General features: G+C 45.3%; 1 protein-coding gene across 5 annotated transcripts in view; it reads left to right on the forward strand.

Moving 5' to 3' along the window:
* Nucleotides 1-17,799, forward strand: part of SLC4A8 (solute carrier family 4 member 8) — a 65,355-nt gene that overhangs the window by 21,800 nt on the left and 25,756 nt on the right. For all 5 annotated transcript variants that reach the window (XM_001504331.6, XM_023643578.2, XM_014740989.3 and 2 more), the window contains 10 exons: nucleotides 1,149-1,337; nucleotides 2,357-2,448; nucleotides 3,412-3,569; nucleotides 4,476-4,563; nucleotides 5,529-5,675; nucleotides 6,471-6,571; nucleotides 12,266-12,440; nucleotides 13,027-13,160; nucleotides 13,892-14,137; nucleotides 17,156-17,261. In XM_001504331.6, coding sequence (XP_001504381.1) covers nucleotides 1,149-1,337; nucleotides 2,357-2,448; nucleotides 3,412-3,569; nucleotides 4,476-4,563; nucleotides 5,529-5,675; nucleotides 6,471-6,571; nucleotides 12,266-12,440; nucleotides 13,027-13,160; nucleotides 13,892-14,137; nucleotides 17,156-17,261 — 1,436 coding nt within the window. The remainder of the gene's footprint in view (nucleotides 1-1,148; nucleotides 1,338-2,356; nucleotides 2,449-3,411; nucleotides 3,570-4,475; nucleotides 4,564-5,528; nucleotides 5,676-6,470; nucleotides 6,572-12,265; nucleotides 12,441-13,026; nucleotides 13,161-13,891; nucleotides 14,138-17,155; nucleotides 17,262-17,799) is intronic.

Below are 17,799 nucleotides of genomic sequence, written 5' to 3' on the forward strand. Positions count from 1 at the left end.
TAAAGCATATTTATAATATGCGGGCAAGGAACCAACCAATATAAAGGATAAAGATAGAGAAACATAGCTCTTTGGCTTGAGTATTTGGAAGAGATTTTCTTGATTTCTTGCTTCTAGCACTCGCATCGTCATGGATGGAGCTGGATTGAGAATGGGTTGAAGTTTTTGGGAGGCCTGAGGAGAAGCGTGTTGAATTGCAGTAAAATCGCCACAGTTCTTCACACTGGGCGCCTGAAGCGTTCGCGTTAGCAATAAGGGGAGGGAGCTGTCTCACGGGTTTACTGTGAATCAGCACTTTGTACATGTTATCTCAGTTTTCCATAGCAACCTTCTAAGGTGGGTGATAATATTAGCTCTGTAGTACAGTTGAGGAAACTGAGATACTGAGAAGTGATGTAACTTGCCCAAGATCACAGAGCTAGAAAGTGGTAGAAGTGGGGTAGAGTGTGGGCATTGAGCTCCAGAAGCCACACTATCAGCTGCTGTGCTCACCGCCTCTCAGGAGCAGCTCTGCTGGGCTGACAGGCTGAAGGTTGATGCTTGGTGGGAATTGTCTGGGGACTTAGTTAACTGAGTTATTCCTGTAGGCTCCACTTCAGATAGCCATTTGGAGTCTCCAGTTAGAGTTCCTCCTGAAGTCACAGCAATGCTAAAACCTTGGAGGAAGGGAACGTAGAGGAACTTTGGCAGATGACAGAACAAAAATGGGTAATTTTTTGGGCTTTTGGGTCAGTCTTGGGTTTGAGTCCCAGCTTGCAGCTTACTAGACATGAGACCTTGGGGAATTTTTTAATGTTTGGGCCTCAGTTTCTCCTGATCTGTAAAAATTGTTCTAATACTACCTACATCTCAGAGTTTCTGTAAGGATTAGATAATCTACGTAAAACTCATGGTATAGTTCCTAGCACATATTAAGTGCTCAGTAGTTTCTATTTCTAATAATAATGATTTGTTCCATGAATAAAGTATAACTTGCCACAGCTGCTATCATCTAAGAGCTCTTTCAGGCGCTGAAGTGGAAATTGTACGTCAATGACCCTGGTGGAACTGCTTCCCTTACTCCTTGCCCCTCACCCCTCACCCCACCTGACACTGGCCTGTTTCATTGACCATCAGTTTGAGTGTTCATGTTAGCGCCTACTTTCCAGACCTGATCCTGGACCAGCAAGAACTGTCCAGTGACCTGAATGACAGCATTAGGGTTAAAGTACGGGAAGCCCTTCTCAAAAAGCATCATCATCAGAATGAAAAGAAGAGAAATAACCTCATTCCCATTGTTCGCTCCTTTGCTGAGGCTGGCAAGAAGCAGTCTGATCCACATTCCATGGATAAGAATGGTAAGATTATTAGGGGTGACTGTTTTCTCTTTTTATTGGTAAGATGGTTAGGAACTAGTTGGAGATGCTAAGTTACTAGAGGGGAGGGGCTGCATTTGTCTAATGTGCTCCCATGCGCCCTTAGACTCCATCCTGTCTACTGATTGGCAAGACAGGTGACTGGGACTGGTGAGCACCTGTTTCTTGTGGCCCAGGGATGCTTGCCTCAGATAGATGGCAGTGGACCCAAGGGGAGAGGTTTGTGCCCCAGAGCGGCCTCAGAACTGATGTGGCTTATGGAAGATATCCACATTGGGGATAATCTGGGGCCAGGGAAGGTTAACTGGAGCTTTTTAGGAGTAAACGTTTCAGATTAGGGAGGCAAAATACAGAAGTGTAGGCTCTTGAGTTAGACTTCTAGGCTTGAGATTCTGGCTTCACCACTTGCAAAGTGTGTGACCTTGGGTAACCTCCTAAACTTCTTTAAGTCTCACTTTCTCCTCTGTAAAATAAAGATAATCACAGGATCTACTCTATAAGTTTATTGTGAGGCTTCAATAAATTAATCTGGGTAAAGCCTTAGCCAGGTGCGTGGTGGGTGGTAAACCCTCAGTGAATTTCGGCTGCTGATTGCCTTCCTTTCCTGTGGCCAGGCACGGCCTCATCTGCCTTGGGCTCCTTGTCCCCACATTTACTGAATCACAGTGTGCAGGGGATATGCCGGGACTCTGTATTTGGAAAGTTCTCCATGAAAGACTCTGATAAGCACTCCTGGTTAAAGATCACCACCTTAATGGAGGAAGAAAAGAGGGTCACAGTGTGTTTGGGAAGATGGTGCATGGGTAGTAAGAGCTCTGTCCTCTCTTTCCCACTAGCTAGTAGATAAGGAACGGGTACCTGTGGCTCCTAGCTTCGTAGTCATCTCAGCCTCTTCTCTGCGTGGGCTTTGCAGGAGACAGCTGTAGCCCACCGATGATGGATGGCATGTGTCAGAAGGGGGCAAGGGCAGGGACTCAGAAAATTCTGCTTTCTCCAAATAGGTCAAACAGTGTCTCCTCAGTCTGTCCCAGCTACAAATCTTGAAGTAAAAAATGGAGTGAATTGTGAACACAGCCCCGTGGATTTAAGCAAGGTGAGCAGAGCTGTAGGGAGTTGGCTCAGAGGCCTCGGAGTATGTCTAGTGGAACTCAGAGTCCAAGTGCTGGAAGCTGGGCAAACTTTGGTATTTCAACACCTTTCTCCAAGACCAGAGCCCCTTCTGCAGAAAAGGAGGCCCATCAGCTCTTGTCTCTCCCTTCTCCTCCAGCCTCGATGGGGCTGACTCGTCCATTTCTTCCACCAGGTGCAGCATGCTGAACCTGAGACTAGGCACTGATAATCCTCCCTGACACAGGCCTCCTGATTTTTCAGAATTGTTTTTTGGTACCTGCTCTCCAGCAGCTCCTTCTTACCTCCAAGGGTTTTGCCACAACAGTGTTTTTGCTACTGTCTCCTAAAACTACTTTGTGGTTGACACTCTTCTTGGTCCGTGCCTTTGGTAGCCAGGCCGTCCACAGTAGCAGGGCCCCCTGCAGCTTCCGGTTCAGGTCTGACCCCCCTGCCTCCTGCCTCTCCCAGCTCTGGTCTGTCCTTGACACTGTCTTTCTAAAGCACAGACAGTGTCTTGTCGCTTCTCTGCTCATAAGGCTCCCTGTTTTATTTAGAAAACTTGAAACTCCTGACAAAGCGTTCAAGTATTTTAAAATGGAAAACGTTTGACCCAGAGCTTCACACACATTATTCTTTGTGAGAATGTGTGGTATAATGGAATTCAGATCAGAGCACCTGGATTTAAATTCTCTCTCCCAAAAGCTCTGTTGTCCTGGGCAAGTCGCCTTCACCTCTCTGGGTCTCAGTTGCTTCATTTTTTAAAATAAGGAATGGGGTTAATGAGACCTGTCTTATCCACCTTACAGCGTTATTGTAAGGATCAAATGAAACAGCGAGAAAGCATTTGTTAAATCATAAAATGACATGTGACGGTAAGATAGGAGGAGGGTGATTGACGTTTGAGGTGACAGCTGCCGAATTGTCAGAGGCTCTTTTGGACTTTCAGGTGGACCTTCATTTCATGAAAAAAATCCCCACTGGGGCCGAGGCCTCGAACGTCCTGGTTGGGGAGGTGGATTCTCTGGACCACCCCATCGTTGCCTTTGTGAGGCTGTCTCCAGCTGTTCTTCTCTCAGGCCTGACAGAAGTGCCCATCCCAACAAGGTAAAGACAAAGATGGCAAAACTCAGCACATTCTAAGTACAGACTTACGTGAGCTCTGGTGGAGGAAACCAGCTAATGCCAGAATTTAGGATTAATTCATCTGGGGAATGATGTTTAAAATTCAGCAGCAACCTCAGAAAACTGGGGTGTATTTGATTAACCTCTGTGCGGAAGAATTCTAAGCCTTTTAAGGCTGTGACTGCACAGTTCCTACAGCCTTGGAAACGGAGAGATGGAGAGCATGCAGAGGGGCTAGCAAGGGCCGACCCCTTGTTACGATGAGAAGCTAAGTCTTGCTCTCCCAGCTCCGCAGAGCTTATCCCAGGGAAACGTCTCTGAGCAAAGGCATTGAGGTCTCTTTCCACAGTTCTGGCAGGATTTGTATTGTTTGCAAATATGTCTGCATTTGTTCAAAAAGCTATTCGTGCTCTCTGATGGTGTGACTCAGGTGATTCAGAGCCCCGTTAATTACAGAGTCTTCTCGAGTCCAGGACACCGTCTAGGCTCCTCTACAGGGCTGGAGCATTTCAACTTCCTTAGCCCTCTCCTCTCCCCGTCATTTTCTTGTTAGAGCAATGAATGAGGTTCAGATACCCTTGAATTTGCACTACAATGCCTTGTTTTGAAAAAGCCTTCTTTCTATAGCCAGGAATTGTGTCTATGGAAACCCTGAGAATTATAGCCACATATCGAATGGAGTCGTACAGATAGCTTCCACTGCCCACAGTGGAGCTGTTAGGTCAAGGCAACTGATAGCGCTCCATCATTAGTCTGCCTCCTTTTATTGAAGGTACTGGGATGATCTCTGTTTGACAGGAGAGAGAAATGTTCTGCTGTTCAGAGATGAGTAAAATGGCACTTCTTTAAGTTTGCTTACATAATTTCATCCTCTGTGTATGTTGCCAGATTTTTGTTTATCCTTCTGGGTCCAGTAGGGAAAGGTCAGCAGTACCATGAGATTGGCAGATCCATGGCCACCATCATGACAGATGAGGTACGCACCACTTCCGTTTTTCATTCATTCATCTCATAAATATTTATTGAGTATTTTCTCCATGTCAGGCACTATGCCAGTTGTTGTGGATAAAAGCGTTACAATTGCAGTGTCTGCTGGGAAGCAGTTCGGGCCACCTCTCTGAATTCCTATTGTGGGAGGACCAAGCTCTCTGGGAGATTTTTCTTCCTGTGTCGTCTCTCCCTTTTTGAATAATCAAGGATATAGACAAATCTTTTTTCTGGGAAAACTATTATTGCCAAGTAGGATACCTAGAGAGAAAGATATTAAGGCTGACTTACCTTTCTAGAGAGGATGGTTAATTAGATGCATCTAAGCTGTTTACATAAAGAAACCTCACTCCCATTCCACATAAATGAGACCAGTTTGTATAAGGATCAGGAGTATGAGCTGGGGCACTGTAATGTGAGTGTACCAAGGCAACCAGACATTTTGGCTGCCCTGGTGCTGAGCCCCCAGTGCCTACCCTGGTGAGGACTGCGTGCTCATGGAGTTGCAAAGCAGGGTTTTGAAGACATATGTCTTAGCAGGCAGCAGGAGATGGAGGCTGTGCTTCATCAGCTCTCTTTGAGAGGCTTGTTTCATGGAAGACCTTAGAATTCCATCCAGTTTTTCCAACCATTATGATCAGGAAAAATTTCCATGCATCTTGCCTTTTGTTCTATTTTTTGAGGAAGTAACAGAATTATACAACTTTAGAGTCATGCCTTACCTTTTCTTATACTAATAGACATGTACTTAGTTCTCTTTGATCCATCTCATCTTCAGGTCCATTTTTATCCTTTTATCCTTGCACTTCTCTAAGTGCTAAAGTTTTCCAAGTTTCAGATCCCCGTGACAGAGATAAAAATCAAGAGGTCGTATCCATCTTTCACCATATCCATTGGTGATTGTTTTAACTAAAGTTATTTTCAACTCTCCTGAGGGTTTTTTCTTTTCTGTAGATTTTTCATGATGTGGCATATAAGGCAAAAGAACGAGATGATCTCCTGGCGGGGATTGACGAGTTTCTAGACCAGGTGACCGTGCTCCCTCCAGGGGAGTGGGACCCCTCCATTAGAATCGAGCCACCCAAAAACGTCCCTTCCCAGGTAATGTATGCACATTGGCCAGTGGTGGCTTAGTGCCAATTACCGAATACCCACCATGGACAAAGCAAAGACCATGTGGGTGTATGCTAAATAAATCAAGACAGGGCCCTGTTTCAGGGGGCCTGGAGTGTCAGACAGTAATGAAAAATGAATATGCAGGAACAGTCAGGATTACTCTGGGATGAATTTAAAGGCAACTTTTGAAGGATTGATGTGGAATGGGAGAGGAGAGGGGAGGATATTTCTTGGGAGAATATCATGAACGAAGAAGACTTTCAATGGAAAGAACAAGTTGTAGAGAGAGAACAAATAAAGTCCCCCCTCCTTTTTGACAAGTAAGAGACCGGGAAGGATCTCCAACCGTGTGCCAGACACCTGGCGAGGTGCTTTACGTATGTTCATTCAACCTTCCCAGCAACATCCCCAAATAGGTATCGTTATCCTTACTTGTACAAATGAGCGATAAAGCTGTCTCCAAGGCTTTAAGGGAAAGTAAGTTACACAGAGGCAGATTTGAAACTAGAACTTAGGTCGTATCTGATGCCAAAGCCTCCACTTTTCTGTTTCTGGGCAAGGCAGTTAGGAGTCAGGTACTAGTGGAGAGGAGGAGAAATTGTATGTTGCTGCTTTCAGGAAAGTCAATAAACTGCCCCAAATCAGTAAATGCATTTGAAGGCTGCAAACACTTGGGTATTTTTTGGTTCCTTTTGAATTATCTCATCACCACTCACCCCATTAGCAGGAAGGACAGAATAGATGTCTGACTTTACTAATTTTGTGGTCCTCTGTTAAAAGGAGAAAAGGAAAATGCCTGGAGTCCCAAATGGAAATGTTTGCCACATAGACCCAGAACCACATGGGGGCCACAGCGGGCCAGAACTGCAGCGCACCGGGCGGTAAGCTCTGGGGTGTTTCCCAGCCGATAATGCTCACTGCACTGAAGTTGTGTGAAGGAGTGAGTCATGCTCTTTGCTTTCAGCCTTCTTCTCTGTAGTATTTTTATTGACTGGGAATGAGTTTTCAAATGGAACCACTGTCTATCAGTATTACGAATCTATCAAATATTATATTCATTTGTTCAAGTTTCTCAAACCACCTACCGTGTTCTGTCTCACTTCCAATCCTTCCCACACATTGTTCCCTCTGACTTGAACACTTGTCCCCTTCCTCATCTCCTGGCTAACTGCTATTTAACCTTTGTCTCAGCTTAGGTGTCATTTCCTTTGGAAAGCCTTCCAGGACTCTCTAGATGAGGTTAGGTATGCCTGCCTACTCTGTGGTGTCACAGCTTCGAGCTCTGTCCCCACCCACCCACCACACTCCCCGTAGCTCCCCTCACAGCCCTCATCCTACTTTATTATTATTGCTTGATTTGTTGTCTTTCCTGCTAGAACATTTGCTCCATGAGGGCAGCGACCCTATTATATTCCTAGCACCCAGCACATTGCCCTGAACAGAGTAGGCACTCAGTATCTGATGAAGGAATGAATGAATGAATGAGTGCTTTTAGAATGATGCCCATTCTGTAGCATGAATGGACTGGGTATAGATAAATATTGAGTGATTATTTTAAGGTAAGAAACTCCCTTAGGGTAGGAAAATAGGTAGTATTTTAGGTGTGTGTGTGTCTCAGAAAAGGCAGTCTATTCTTCTAGGCCAAGATTTTAAGGACAGAGGTCCAGGGAGGAGCTTCTCTATGTAGGCGAGGGAAGCAGGTCTCCAGACCAGGAGGTATTTTTGCTAGGTAGGAAGGTGGTAAAAGAGGGTGATATTTTGGGTTGGAGTGACATCCAGAGATGTCCCCTAGATCGTGGGAGAGGCCTGAGCCTGGGGCTCTGGCTCTGTGCATTGCACTTGTGTCTAAGAAGGACCTGCTGGCAGAGACTCTCGGGACAGGACTCATTCATTGCTTTCACCTTATTTTTTTCTCCTTGCTTGAAGTTGCTTTCCTTATGTATTTAACCTCAGTACTCTCTACCCAATGGAAACTCAGGGGGTTTTTGAATTGTGGAGAGTAATTTATTTTTCTACTCTTGGAAATTCAGGGAGAAGCCGGGAGAGGAGGCTGAGGAACAGGAGAGAAGGCACTTGACTAGCAGTGTCCCGGTAGGGGGTTGTTTCCTGGGCGGAGGAAGGTATTTTGGGGGGATAACTGGGCTCTGGGAAGGGATTACTAGAGGCAGGGAGGGGCCTTTGATGGAAGGGGCCACTGAAATGAGGGAGCTGCCTCCGAGAGTAAGTTTAACATTTTCTTAAAGTTAGAAGAAGTCTGAATTGCTGGGGTGGCCTGGTATTGAGAGGCAGTAAAGGGAAGCCCCTGTCCTTAGAACAGGTTCCAAGATTGAGACTGTCCTAGAGGAGGTGGTGTTTTTTAGGGGAGAGTCTTAGGTGTGAATTCCTTAGTATTTCAGAGTTATGATTTATCTTTTGAATATAAGGGACATCTACACCCCAGGACTTAGAGTTTGAAAGTAGTGGAAAGGGGGGCAACAGGGTTTCCTCCAAACGGATATCCATGCAGAGGTGAGATTTCAGGCTTCTTTTGGTGACACAGAGAGAATAACCTAGAGTCCCAGGCCTTTTGAGGGTTCACTTACAATCAGTTCCACATGGGGATTTGGGAGACCATTAGATTGGATCTCAACACTTATAGAATCTCAGAAATGGTGCCTGGCATCCCAAAAGAAAATCCCATACAGCCGGGGTCGTCACATGCTTAATCACAAACCCTTTTACTCACAGAACCAACTGCCTCCACTCACAAATTCAAATAGGGATTGAGGCTGTTCTCCCATGATGCTGTGTCAGGAACTTGCGGAGTTGATGAAGCTGGAAGGAAGTGTTCTCTGGGCTCAGAGCTTAGGTCTGCTTGGTGTGGGAGGTGCTTCCTCTTCCCGAGCTCCTGAAGTTTTCCTCAGAGCCCTCGGTAAAAGACCTCAAGACACATGGCCTTCCTCCTGTGGTAGCCTTTGAGGCCCGGTGACCTAATGCCTGCAGGGCTTATAGTTCTGGGCCACCTCTGGCCCCTTTCCCAATCTCAGATTATGTAGGGAGTGAACACGAGCCTTCCCCTGCAGGTGGACAGCCTAGAACTTTCCTGCTATATCAAATCCTTACATTGTACACCTTAAACTTACACAGTATGTCAACTATATCCTCAATAAAGCTAGGGAACAAAAGGAAAAAAATGGTTAAGAAGATTTAAGAAAATACATTAGCCTGGGTTTTAGAATTCTTCATACCATTAGTTGTGTTTCTTGGAGGTGGAAAACCTGCTTTATGAATATGGTATTGTACAACCTGGGGCAAAACTTGGAGACCTAGGGGGTGTTGTCCTCGTTGGGTGAAGTGGTATTTCAGGATGGGCTAGTGTGGACTCTGGAAGGTGAGGAAGGAGGCCAAGTTGAAAATGGTGCTCTGAGTTTGGGGTATCTGACCTGCCAAGCCAGGGCTAAGACCGTGTCTGGGATCTCCCTGGTGTTGACGCGGGCAGTGATGCTGACCCGTCTCATGGTAATGAAGGGGACAGTCTGACCGCAGCGTTCCTAGGCCAGGAGCTTCACGGCAGGAAGGGTACTCTGGAGAGTGGGTTTCCAAGGGAGATTTATGTACCTTATGGGGGATGCCACTTTGGGGAAGGGTTAATGAGAAAAAGAATCAGGAGCTGCTATCTCGATGATCCCCCCACACTTCAAACAGGTTTCTTCCAAAGCACACCTGACAAATGGATGGCGGGCCTGTCCCTAAAGCCCTCCAGAGAAGGGCTCCCTAAGTCAGTGCTCCAGAGCCTAGTGACCCTCCACACGGGTAAGTCCTTTCTTGCATCAAGCTTAAATTCATATCCCTGTGTGCCTCCTGCCCTCAAAAAACTTGAACATCGAGAGGGTAGTGTTGAGAGGGGAAGGAGGTCTCAACCGTGGAGAGAAGCATCGTGCCTGATTCCTGGCTGCTAGGTGGGCAGTTATGGTCTGATTTTATGCATGAGTGAGCTGGGAGGCCGACTCCGTAAACAGTATTCAGAAATTATTTTATTAATTTATAGTTAAACCATCAAGAAGAGCATCAGATCTTTTCTGATCTGTCTGCCAGGCAGACAGATGTCCTTGCTTTCTGTGACTTCTCTTAAATCCATTTTACATAAATCTTTGTCTGTTACCCACAGACAGTCCTCCCCGAAGGCGTCTCCTGTGTCCAGGGGCTGACTGATGAGAGCAGCATCTCAGGTTGCCTCAGTGGGGTGAGGCTCATTATTGCAGAGGAGATTCTTCTCCCGGAACAATACCCTTCAGAGGAAGGTCACTGGTGATTAAGAAGTGATAGTCACATGGTACTAGGATGCTGTGTTGGCTAAGGACCCAGAAACGCTTGAATCTTGCCCCAGAGTAATCACACCTGCCTATAAGGTCCTTGAGAGGCTATTTACGCAGAGGAGAAAGCAAGACAAAGTGATCCTTTATTACAGACTGGAGCCTTAGACCCAAACCCTGGGGTGGGACTCTCATGCTCTAGGTTAGACCCTGTCGATATAGCTCCTTACCCAAGCTAGGTTTGCCAGAGAGGCTAAAACCAAAGCAGGTCACAAGGCTGGCTTTGCCTCTCTCCCCGAAGCCCAGACAGATTGTGATGTTACTGCTCTACACAGAGGAAGGATGAATCCCAACTACACCTGCCCAAACCAGAGAAAAGAGCAAGTGGGCAAGATGGAACAGTGTCTGCCCTGTGTCCACCTGCACACCCATTGGCCCTGCTAGATAAGAGAAAGCATTCGAGTGGAGAAGGAGAGCTGGCTGGGCCTTCCCCCTGGCATACAGGTACCAGCCTCGTGGTACTTTTCCAGGCTCCTAGGCAGCAAGAAAGAAAGAGCTGGCCAGGCCTCCTTTCATGAGAGAATAGCTTTGTTTTTGCTTTTTTTAGCTTTTTATTATAGAAAATTTCAAACATATGAAAAAGAAGAGAGAATAGTTTAATGAACCCCTATGTGCCCATCAGTAGTTGTCAACACTTGGCCAATCTTGTTTCATCCATTTCTCTCCACTTACTTGTTTTATTTTTATGTTTTCTAGATTATCTTTATATCAAATCACTGGTATCATATCATTTTACCTGTAACTACTTCAGTATGTATCTCTGTTTGATAAGGACATTTTAACAGACAACTCTCATGCCATTATGAAATTTAACAAAATTAACAATAATTCCTTAAATTGTCTAATGCTCAGTCCATGTTCAACTTTTTGTGCTTGTTTTAGCAACATCTTTTTAGAGTTCGTTTGTTTGGCACAGGATCCAGTCAAAGTTTGCAGTTTGTGTTCCCATTCTAGAACAGCCCTCCTTTTTTCTGTCATTGATTTGCAGAAGAAACCGGGCAATTTGTCCTGTAGAATGCCGAGTGGCTCTTTTTGTTACTCACTTACCAACTTTCACCCTGGTGCAGTAACTCCACTCTTAGAAAAAGTGACCTAGTCTGAGGACGCGCCTCCTCCTTGGTGTGGAATAGCTTGCTCTTGATCTGTCTTATCCTTGGGAAGTGGAGAGGGTTGCTGAAGTCCTGCCACCAGGCCCTGCTGGTTCTGCCTCCTGATTAGTCCTGAATCCATCCACCTCTCCCATCCCATCCACTACCTGTAGTCTTGCCCCATGTTCCAGTCATTATACCCCTGCCAGAGTGATCCTTCCAGAACGTATGTTTAATGACATCGCTCTCCTGTTTACAATCTTTCAGTGACTTGGGATGCCATTAGGATAAAGTTCTAGTTCCTTACAACAGTTTACAAGGCCCTTCATGATGAGCCTTCTCCACTTTCTCCAGCCTTGTCAGTTGGTATTTGCCCCTCACACTGTCTTATCCAGCCATATCTCTTTCAGCATCTTGGGACTGCCATGCCTTCTCACCCCTGGGTGTCACCCCCTCTGCCTTATCTGGCTAATTCCTGGTCCATTCTCCGAGTGCCTGCTGAAATGTCCCTCCCTGTTCTGTGCTGCTGAGTCACCCTCACAATACTGCCCATCTCTTGCACTAGACTGTTGGTCCTGGAGAGAAGGGCTGTGTTGTCTTGCTCACTGCTGCATCTCCAGTAGCTGACACTGTGCCTTGCATGAAGTATCTACTACTACTTGTCAACCGCATGAGTGAATTATTATGCTAATTGCTCAAGAGTAAGATGGATAGGAAAGTACTTTCAGAATAGGAAAGTACTGTGATAGGGGCTTTTTATCTAGGAAACATATGATAAAACTAACAATTTTAATACCTTGAATGGGGTTTTGCACATTTCCTCCTAACAGCTCAGAATTTGAAGTTTGATGCTAATACTTAATTTCATGTTAATTTTTTGGAACTTTTTATTGAATGGTTAATATGCACATCCACATTAATTCTTTTTATGCTTGAGATAATCATTTAAATTCATGCCTTTGGTTGCAAATAGAATCTGTGCTGACTCCAGAGACATCTCTTATACTTGGGGTCAAATTGCAACCAAAGTATTACTTCCATACAGAGCACATTTGAAGTGCTTTCAAATGTGTGCTGTTCATGTGCTTTCGTGGAAGAGGGACTGTGTTGAGGCCTGTCTGCCATGTTTCCGCAGGCTGTTTGGGGGCTTGGTGCTGGACATCAAACGGAAGGCCCCCTGGTACTGGAGCGACTACCGGGATGCACTCAGCTTACAGTGTTTGGCCTCCTTTCTGTTCCTGTACTGTGCCTGCATGTCACCTGTCATCACCTTTGGGGGATTGCTCGGAGAAGCCACTGAGGGACGCATAGTAAGAAATTTTACCCACTTCTAATGGTCCCAAACGAAACTTCAGATATTGTGGTGGCAGCCAGGTCCACTGGGGGAGAATTCCCTGGGCCAGGACTGAAGACGTTGGATTCTTTCTACTGAATTACTGTGTCTTCCGACTTCATACCAAGCAGCGACATGGTTCTCTCTTTAGAACAGACTCTCTTTTGCTTGAATATCAGCTTCAATAGCAGATTGCCCAGTCGAATTGCTCATTGCTCTAAGGATGGAAAATGGTATATTGATGTCATTTGAGAGTAAGACTTAAGGTGACTCTGTATGACAGCTCGTAGTGTAAATGGTATCATTGTGCTTTCTAAATATATGTAAATGCTCATTGAGTCACTGCAGAACAGGCCTTAGTTAAGGAATCATATGTGGATGGATTCGGGCACCTGAATTATCAAAGTGGTAGCATTTACAGGAGTGTTAGACAGTGTGTACACAGCACTCTTGGCAAATGATGTGTCGGGCACACACGAGAGCTCAATGGGGGATGTGCGTGTGCCACGTCACTCATGACAGATGGGCTGCGGACTCAGTGATGATTTTTGTTTCCCTCTCAGAGTGCAATTGAATCCTTGTTTGGAGCCTCCATGACCGGGATCGCCTATTCCTTGTTTGCGGGACAGGCTCTCACCATCCTGGGAAGTACTGGGCCAGTGCTTGTGTTTGAAAAGATTTTGTTCAAATTCTGCAAGTAAGACATTGGTTTTCTGAAAACTCTAACTGGATGTGCTCTTGTGCTGTTAGGATCGAATGCCAGGGTCCTAGGCAGGTATAAGCAGGCAAATAGCATTCTGGACTGTAAAAACCTGAAGGAAGAACCACATTTGGTCTCTTGTCCTGCCGCCAGGTAGTACCGTGCCTAAGACAGCAGATCTCCTGGGCTTTATTAACATCCTCAGCCATTATTGAAGTCTTGACTTTTTATCTTTAAAAAAACTTTCCCTAGCTGATTCACACTCCTCCATTTCCATTTCAAGTCAATTTTTAATTTGGCCTAATATCCCCTTTCATATTCTGGTTGCCAGCAGTGGCAGGACTCAGCAATGCCCTCATTTCCCTAATTTTCCTATAAAACCTTGTTTTCTTTTTGTACTATCATGTGGAACAAGGGCCATCTCCTTTTTTCTTATCTGCAAAAATAAGATCTTAATCACATTGGGCAGTAACGGCAGAACTGCGTGTGGGACAAGTCCTTCCTTCTCCACTTTCCATGTCCTTGCTATGGCAAATACCACTTGTGAAGCAAATCTTTGTCCCAGCTGTCCCAGGGCAGCATTTAGGAGTGAAGTGCCGTTGGAATTTGGGATAAACTGGGTTGCAGTACTGGGATGGATAATATGAGATGAATCAACCACATTTGTGACCCTTTGTCTCGTAATGCCACCCATCCATGCTTTTTGGCGAACTTTGGTCTTCTTTCAGAGACTATGCTCTTTCATACCTCTCCCTGCGAGCTTGTATTGGGCTGTGGACCGCCTTCCTGTGCATTGTCCTTGTGGCAACTGATGCCAGTTCCCTTGTCTGCTACATTACCCGCTTCACTGAAGAAGCATTTGCCTCCCTGATTTGCATTATTTTCATCTATGAAGCAATAGAAAAGTTGATTCACCTGGCGGAGACCTACCCCATCCACATGCACAGCCAGCTGGACCACCTTAGCCTGTATTAGTAAGTATACTTTCTGCTTAGCTTTTAAAAAATTTTTGCGAAGGGCCTGAGCTTAATGGCTGATGTAGTGTGCCAGGCAGTGCCTGTAGCTTCTGTTAAGGAGGGGTCTTGGCCCTCTGGGAGTCAGAGCTCGGATATGGATGTGGAGATTTGGGGGGCTGCCAGAGGAGAACAGTCAAAAGTGATGATGGAGAGGAAGGACTAAGAGTGAAACCCAGAGGGGACTTGAGAAATGCTTCTAGAGCATGTCTTTTGGTTTCAGACATTGAGGCAAAAATAGGTTGCAAATATAGCAGGGAGAGTTGAAGTTAGTTGTTGGGAAGTGATTCTTTTTGCAAGGACTGTGATGCTAGACCGTGTTATCAAGATTCTCTGCAAGTGTATACAGGCTACTCTTAGCACTCATTAGACAGAGAGATGTTAATGGTTCTTGACAGATCCACACGTCTCTTACTGTGTATCCTAAAGATCTAGAAATCTGTTTACTTACCTAGATTTCAATTCAAGAAATTTTGTTTTCTTCACATGCTTAGTATAGCCTGGATCAGCTGGAGAAGAAATACAGTGTTTGGCTGTGTTTTCCACCATCTAGGAGAGTCTGGTCCTAGAAAACATTTCTTCTCTGGAATAGTGTTCTCCAAATTATGACTAAAGCCCCTTGTCCTTTAGCTCTGTATGTCAGGTTCCCTCCCTCTGGCTGCACAGTTCGGACATGGAGGCTCTGGTGGTGAGGGGAGCCCTTTCCACCTGGAACGCCTGCGCCACGTGGGCACCCTGCACGGAGGCGTCTGCCAACCAGCTGCATACACACTTTTATAGAGTCTAGTTGTCTGTTCGTTAACCTTTTAAAATCCAGAATTCACAAAAAATGTATTAGAATTTAAAAATTATTTTATTACAAAATAACCATTAGGGAGTATAATCTTTGAAGCCTACTGGATTACCCATTGGCATCGGAGTAAGATTTATTCTTTGACCTTTTGCATCATTCATTTATTCATTTAACAAATATTTGTTTAGCATCTACTGTGTGCTGGGCACTGTTTTAGGCCCTGAAACATAGCGGTGAATATGACACACAGAGGATCTACCTTCATGAGGCTTATATCCTAGTCGGAGAAGGTAGATAAGAGTGACCAGCCCTGGCCGGAGTAGGCTTTGGATCTGGATCCTGTAATTCTTTGTTAATACAGCTCAAGATGACGTTTTTCTTAGTTGCATTCCCCTGCTGGTTCGTATGGAGCTGATGTGCAGCTAGAACGCCCCAGCTTTTTGAATGATTTTATGTTAATATGTGTGGAATTGATTTTTTAAGAGACTTAGGTTTTTTAGAGCAGCTTTAGGTTCACAGCAAGATTGAGCAGAAAGTACAGAGAGTTCCCATATACTCCTCACCCCCACACATGCACAGCTTCCCCCTCTATGAGTATTCCCCACCAGAGTGCCCATTTGTTGCAATCAATGAACCTATATTGACACATCGTTATCACCCAAAGTCTGTAGTTTACATTAGGGGTTCACTCTTTTTTTTTTTTTTTTAGAATATAGTTTATTTTTTATTTTATTTTATTTATTTATTTTTTTGAGGAAGATTAGCCCTGAGCTAACATCTGCCGCCAATCCTCCTCTTTTTGCTGAGGAAGACTGGCCCTGAGCTAACATCCATGTGCATCTTCCTCTACTTTATATGTGGGATGCCTACCACAGTATGGCTTTTGCCAAGCGGTGCCATGTCCACACCTAGGATCTGAACTGGCAAACCCCGGGCCGCTGAGGCAGAACGTGCGAACTTAACCTCTGCGCCACCAGGCCAGCCCCTAGGGTTCACTCCTGGTATTGTAAATTCTATGGGTTTTGATGAGTGTATAATGACATCGCCGTTTTAGTATCATACAGAACAGTTAGAGTGCCATAAAAATTCTCTGTGCTCTGCCTATTGATTCGCCCCCACCAACCCCAACCTCTGGAGAACAGAAATCTTTTTACTGTCTCCATAGTTTTGCCTTTTCCACCATGTCGTATAGCTGTGATCGTGTAGTATGTAGCCTTTTCAGATTGGCTTCATTCACTTAGTAATGTGCACTTAAAGGTCTAGTATGTCTTTTCATGGCTCGATAGCTCATTTCTTTTTAGCACTGACTAACAGTCCATTGTCTTGATGTACTCCACTACATCCATTCACCTGCTGAAGGACATCTTTGTTGCTTCCACATTTGGAATTGATTTTTTTTATACCTAAATATAGGACTTTATAGCTTTCCCTATTAATTTTCATTTTGTTGATTCCTCCTATCGTTATAAACTGTTGAGATCTTTTTGAATTTTAATTCTGTCGTGCTATATCCTTAGAAGGAAGCTTATTAAATTCACAGGTGAAACAAAGTTGGTGGGAATGACTGTATCAGTTGAGTATACTGGGAACCAGTTCAGGCATGAAGCATGTTGGGACTGGGAGGCAATATGGTGGCCAGTGGGACAGGTCTGGTCAGATGGACAGGTTTAGATGGAAGAAGAGGCCTGGGGAAGCCTGAGAGTGGTGGAGGCGTGAGATGTTTCTAGGGCTAATGCAGTGTCAGGAAGAGCTTGCATCTTGATTCCAGGAGACTCCAATTTTTAGAGCAAGAATGTGACCGGGTATAGGGAACAAGACATCCAGGCTTGGAGGAAGCTGCTGAGAGCTGACTGGGATATCAGGTCCTCCTTGCTATGTAGATTGAATTTCATAGAAAGAGCCTAAGAGATAGAAACTAAGCAAGAAAACCACCAGGGCTCATTCGGGGCACAATTTAATCCAAGACCCACACACTGGTTTGCGTCCATCTTTAGTGATGACTGACTAAAAAATTGGGATGTGGTTGGGCCTACACATGGGCCTCAACCGACAGCACCAACTTCAGGGCTCTGAAGTGGGCAGAGGAGAAATAGGCAGCTCTGACAGACCCTTTAGCTCAGTCACAGCTGAAAATATGTCAACTACTTGACTACTTTCCTCAGCAGTCTTTTTCTCTTTCCCCTCAGCTGCAGGTGTTCCCTCCCAGAGAATCCAAACAATCACACTCTGCAGTACTGGAAGGACCACAACATCGTGACAGCAGAAGTCCACTGGGCTAACCTGACTGTTAGCGTAAGTCCGGGAGCTGCCAGGTGGGGTAGCAATGTGACCACAGGTTTAAGAGGGCCTTTCTAGGTAGAAGGGGGGTAGCCCTTTAGCAAGCCCTAGCATTTTCAGAAATAAAGCTTTTTTTTTTTTAACTATTCTTACTGACTTTTTTCCACTTCAGAAGTTTTCTTGTACATCAAGGGAAGAGAAGATTATCTCTCTCTTCTCTCCCACATGTACCCTATCCAGTGACCCTGCACCAGGAATATGTGGGGATGAAACCAGGCAGAGCAGTGGGGCAGACCCAGGCTTTGTGGGGCTTGAAGAACCTTCAAATTTGGAAGGCCTCTGTAATCAATAATACAAATTGCTAGAGCCGTCCCAGAAGCTCATACTTCCTTGGGACAGTTCTGGTTTCATTTTCAAAAGCATCTTAGGACCCTAACAGTCAGCCTACTTGGAAGGGGCTTGTGCATGTGAGAGCCCCACAACTATGTGGAGGTCAAGTGGATGCTGCTGGCAGCCTGCACTCCCCAGCCACCGTGGGATGACAGTGAGTGCC

Source organism: Equus caballus, chromosome 6, assembly GCF_041296265.1.
Source record: "Equus caballus isolate H_3958 breed thoroughbred chromosome 6, TB-T2T, whole genome shotgun sequence".
In the NCBI taxonomy this organism is placed as follows: Eukaryota; Metazoa; Chordata; class Mammalia; order Perissodactyla; family Equidae; genus Equus; species Equus caballus.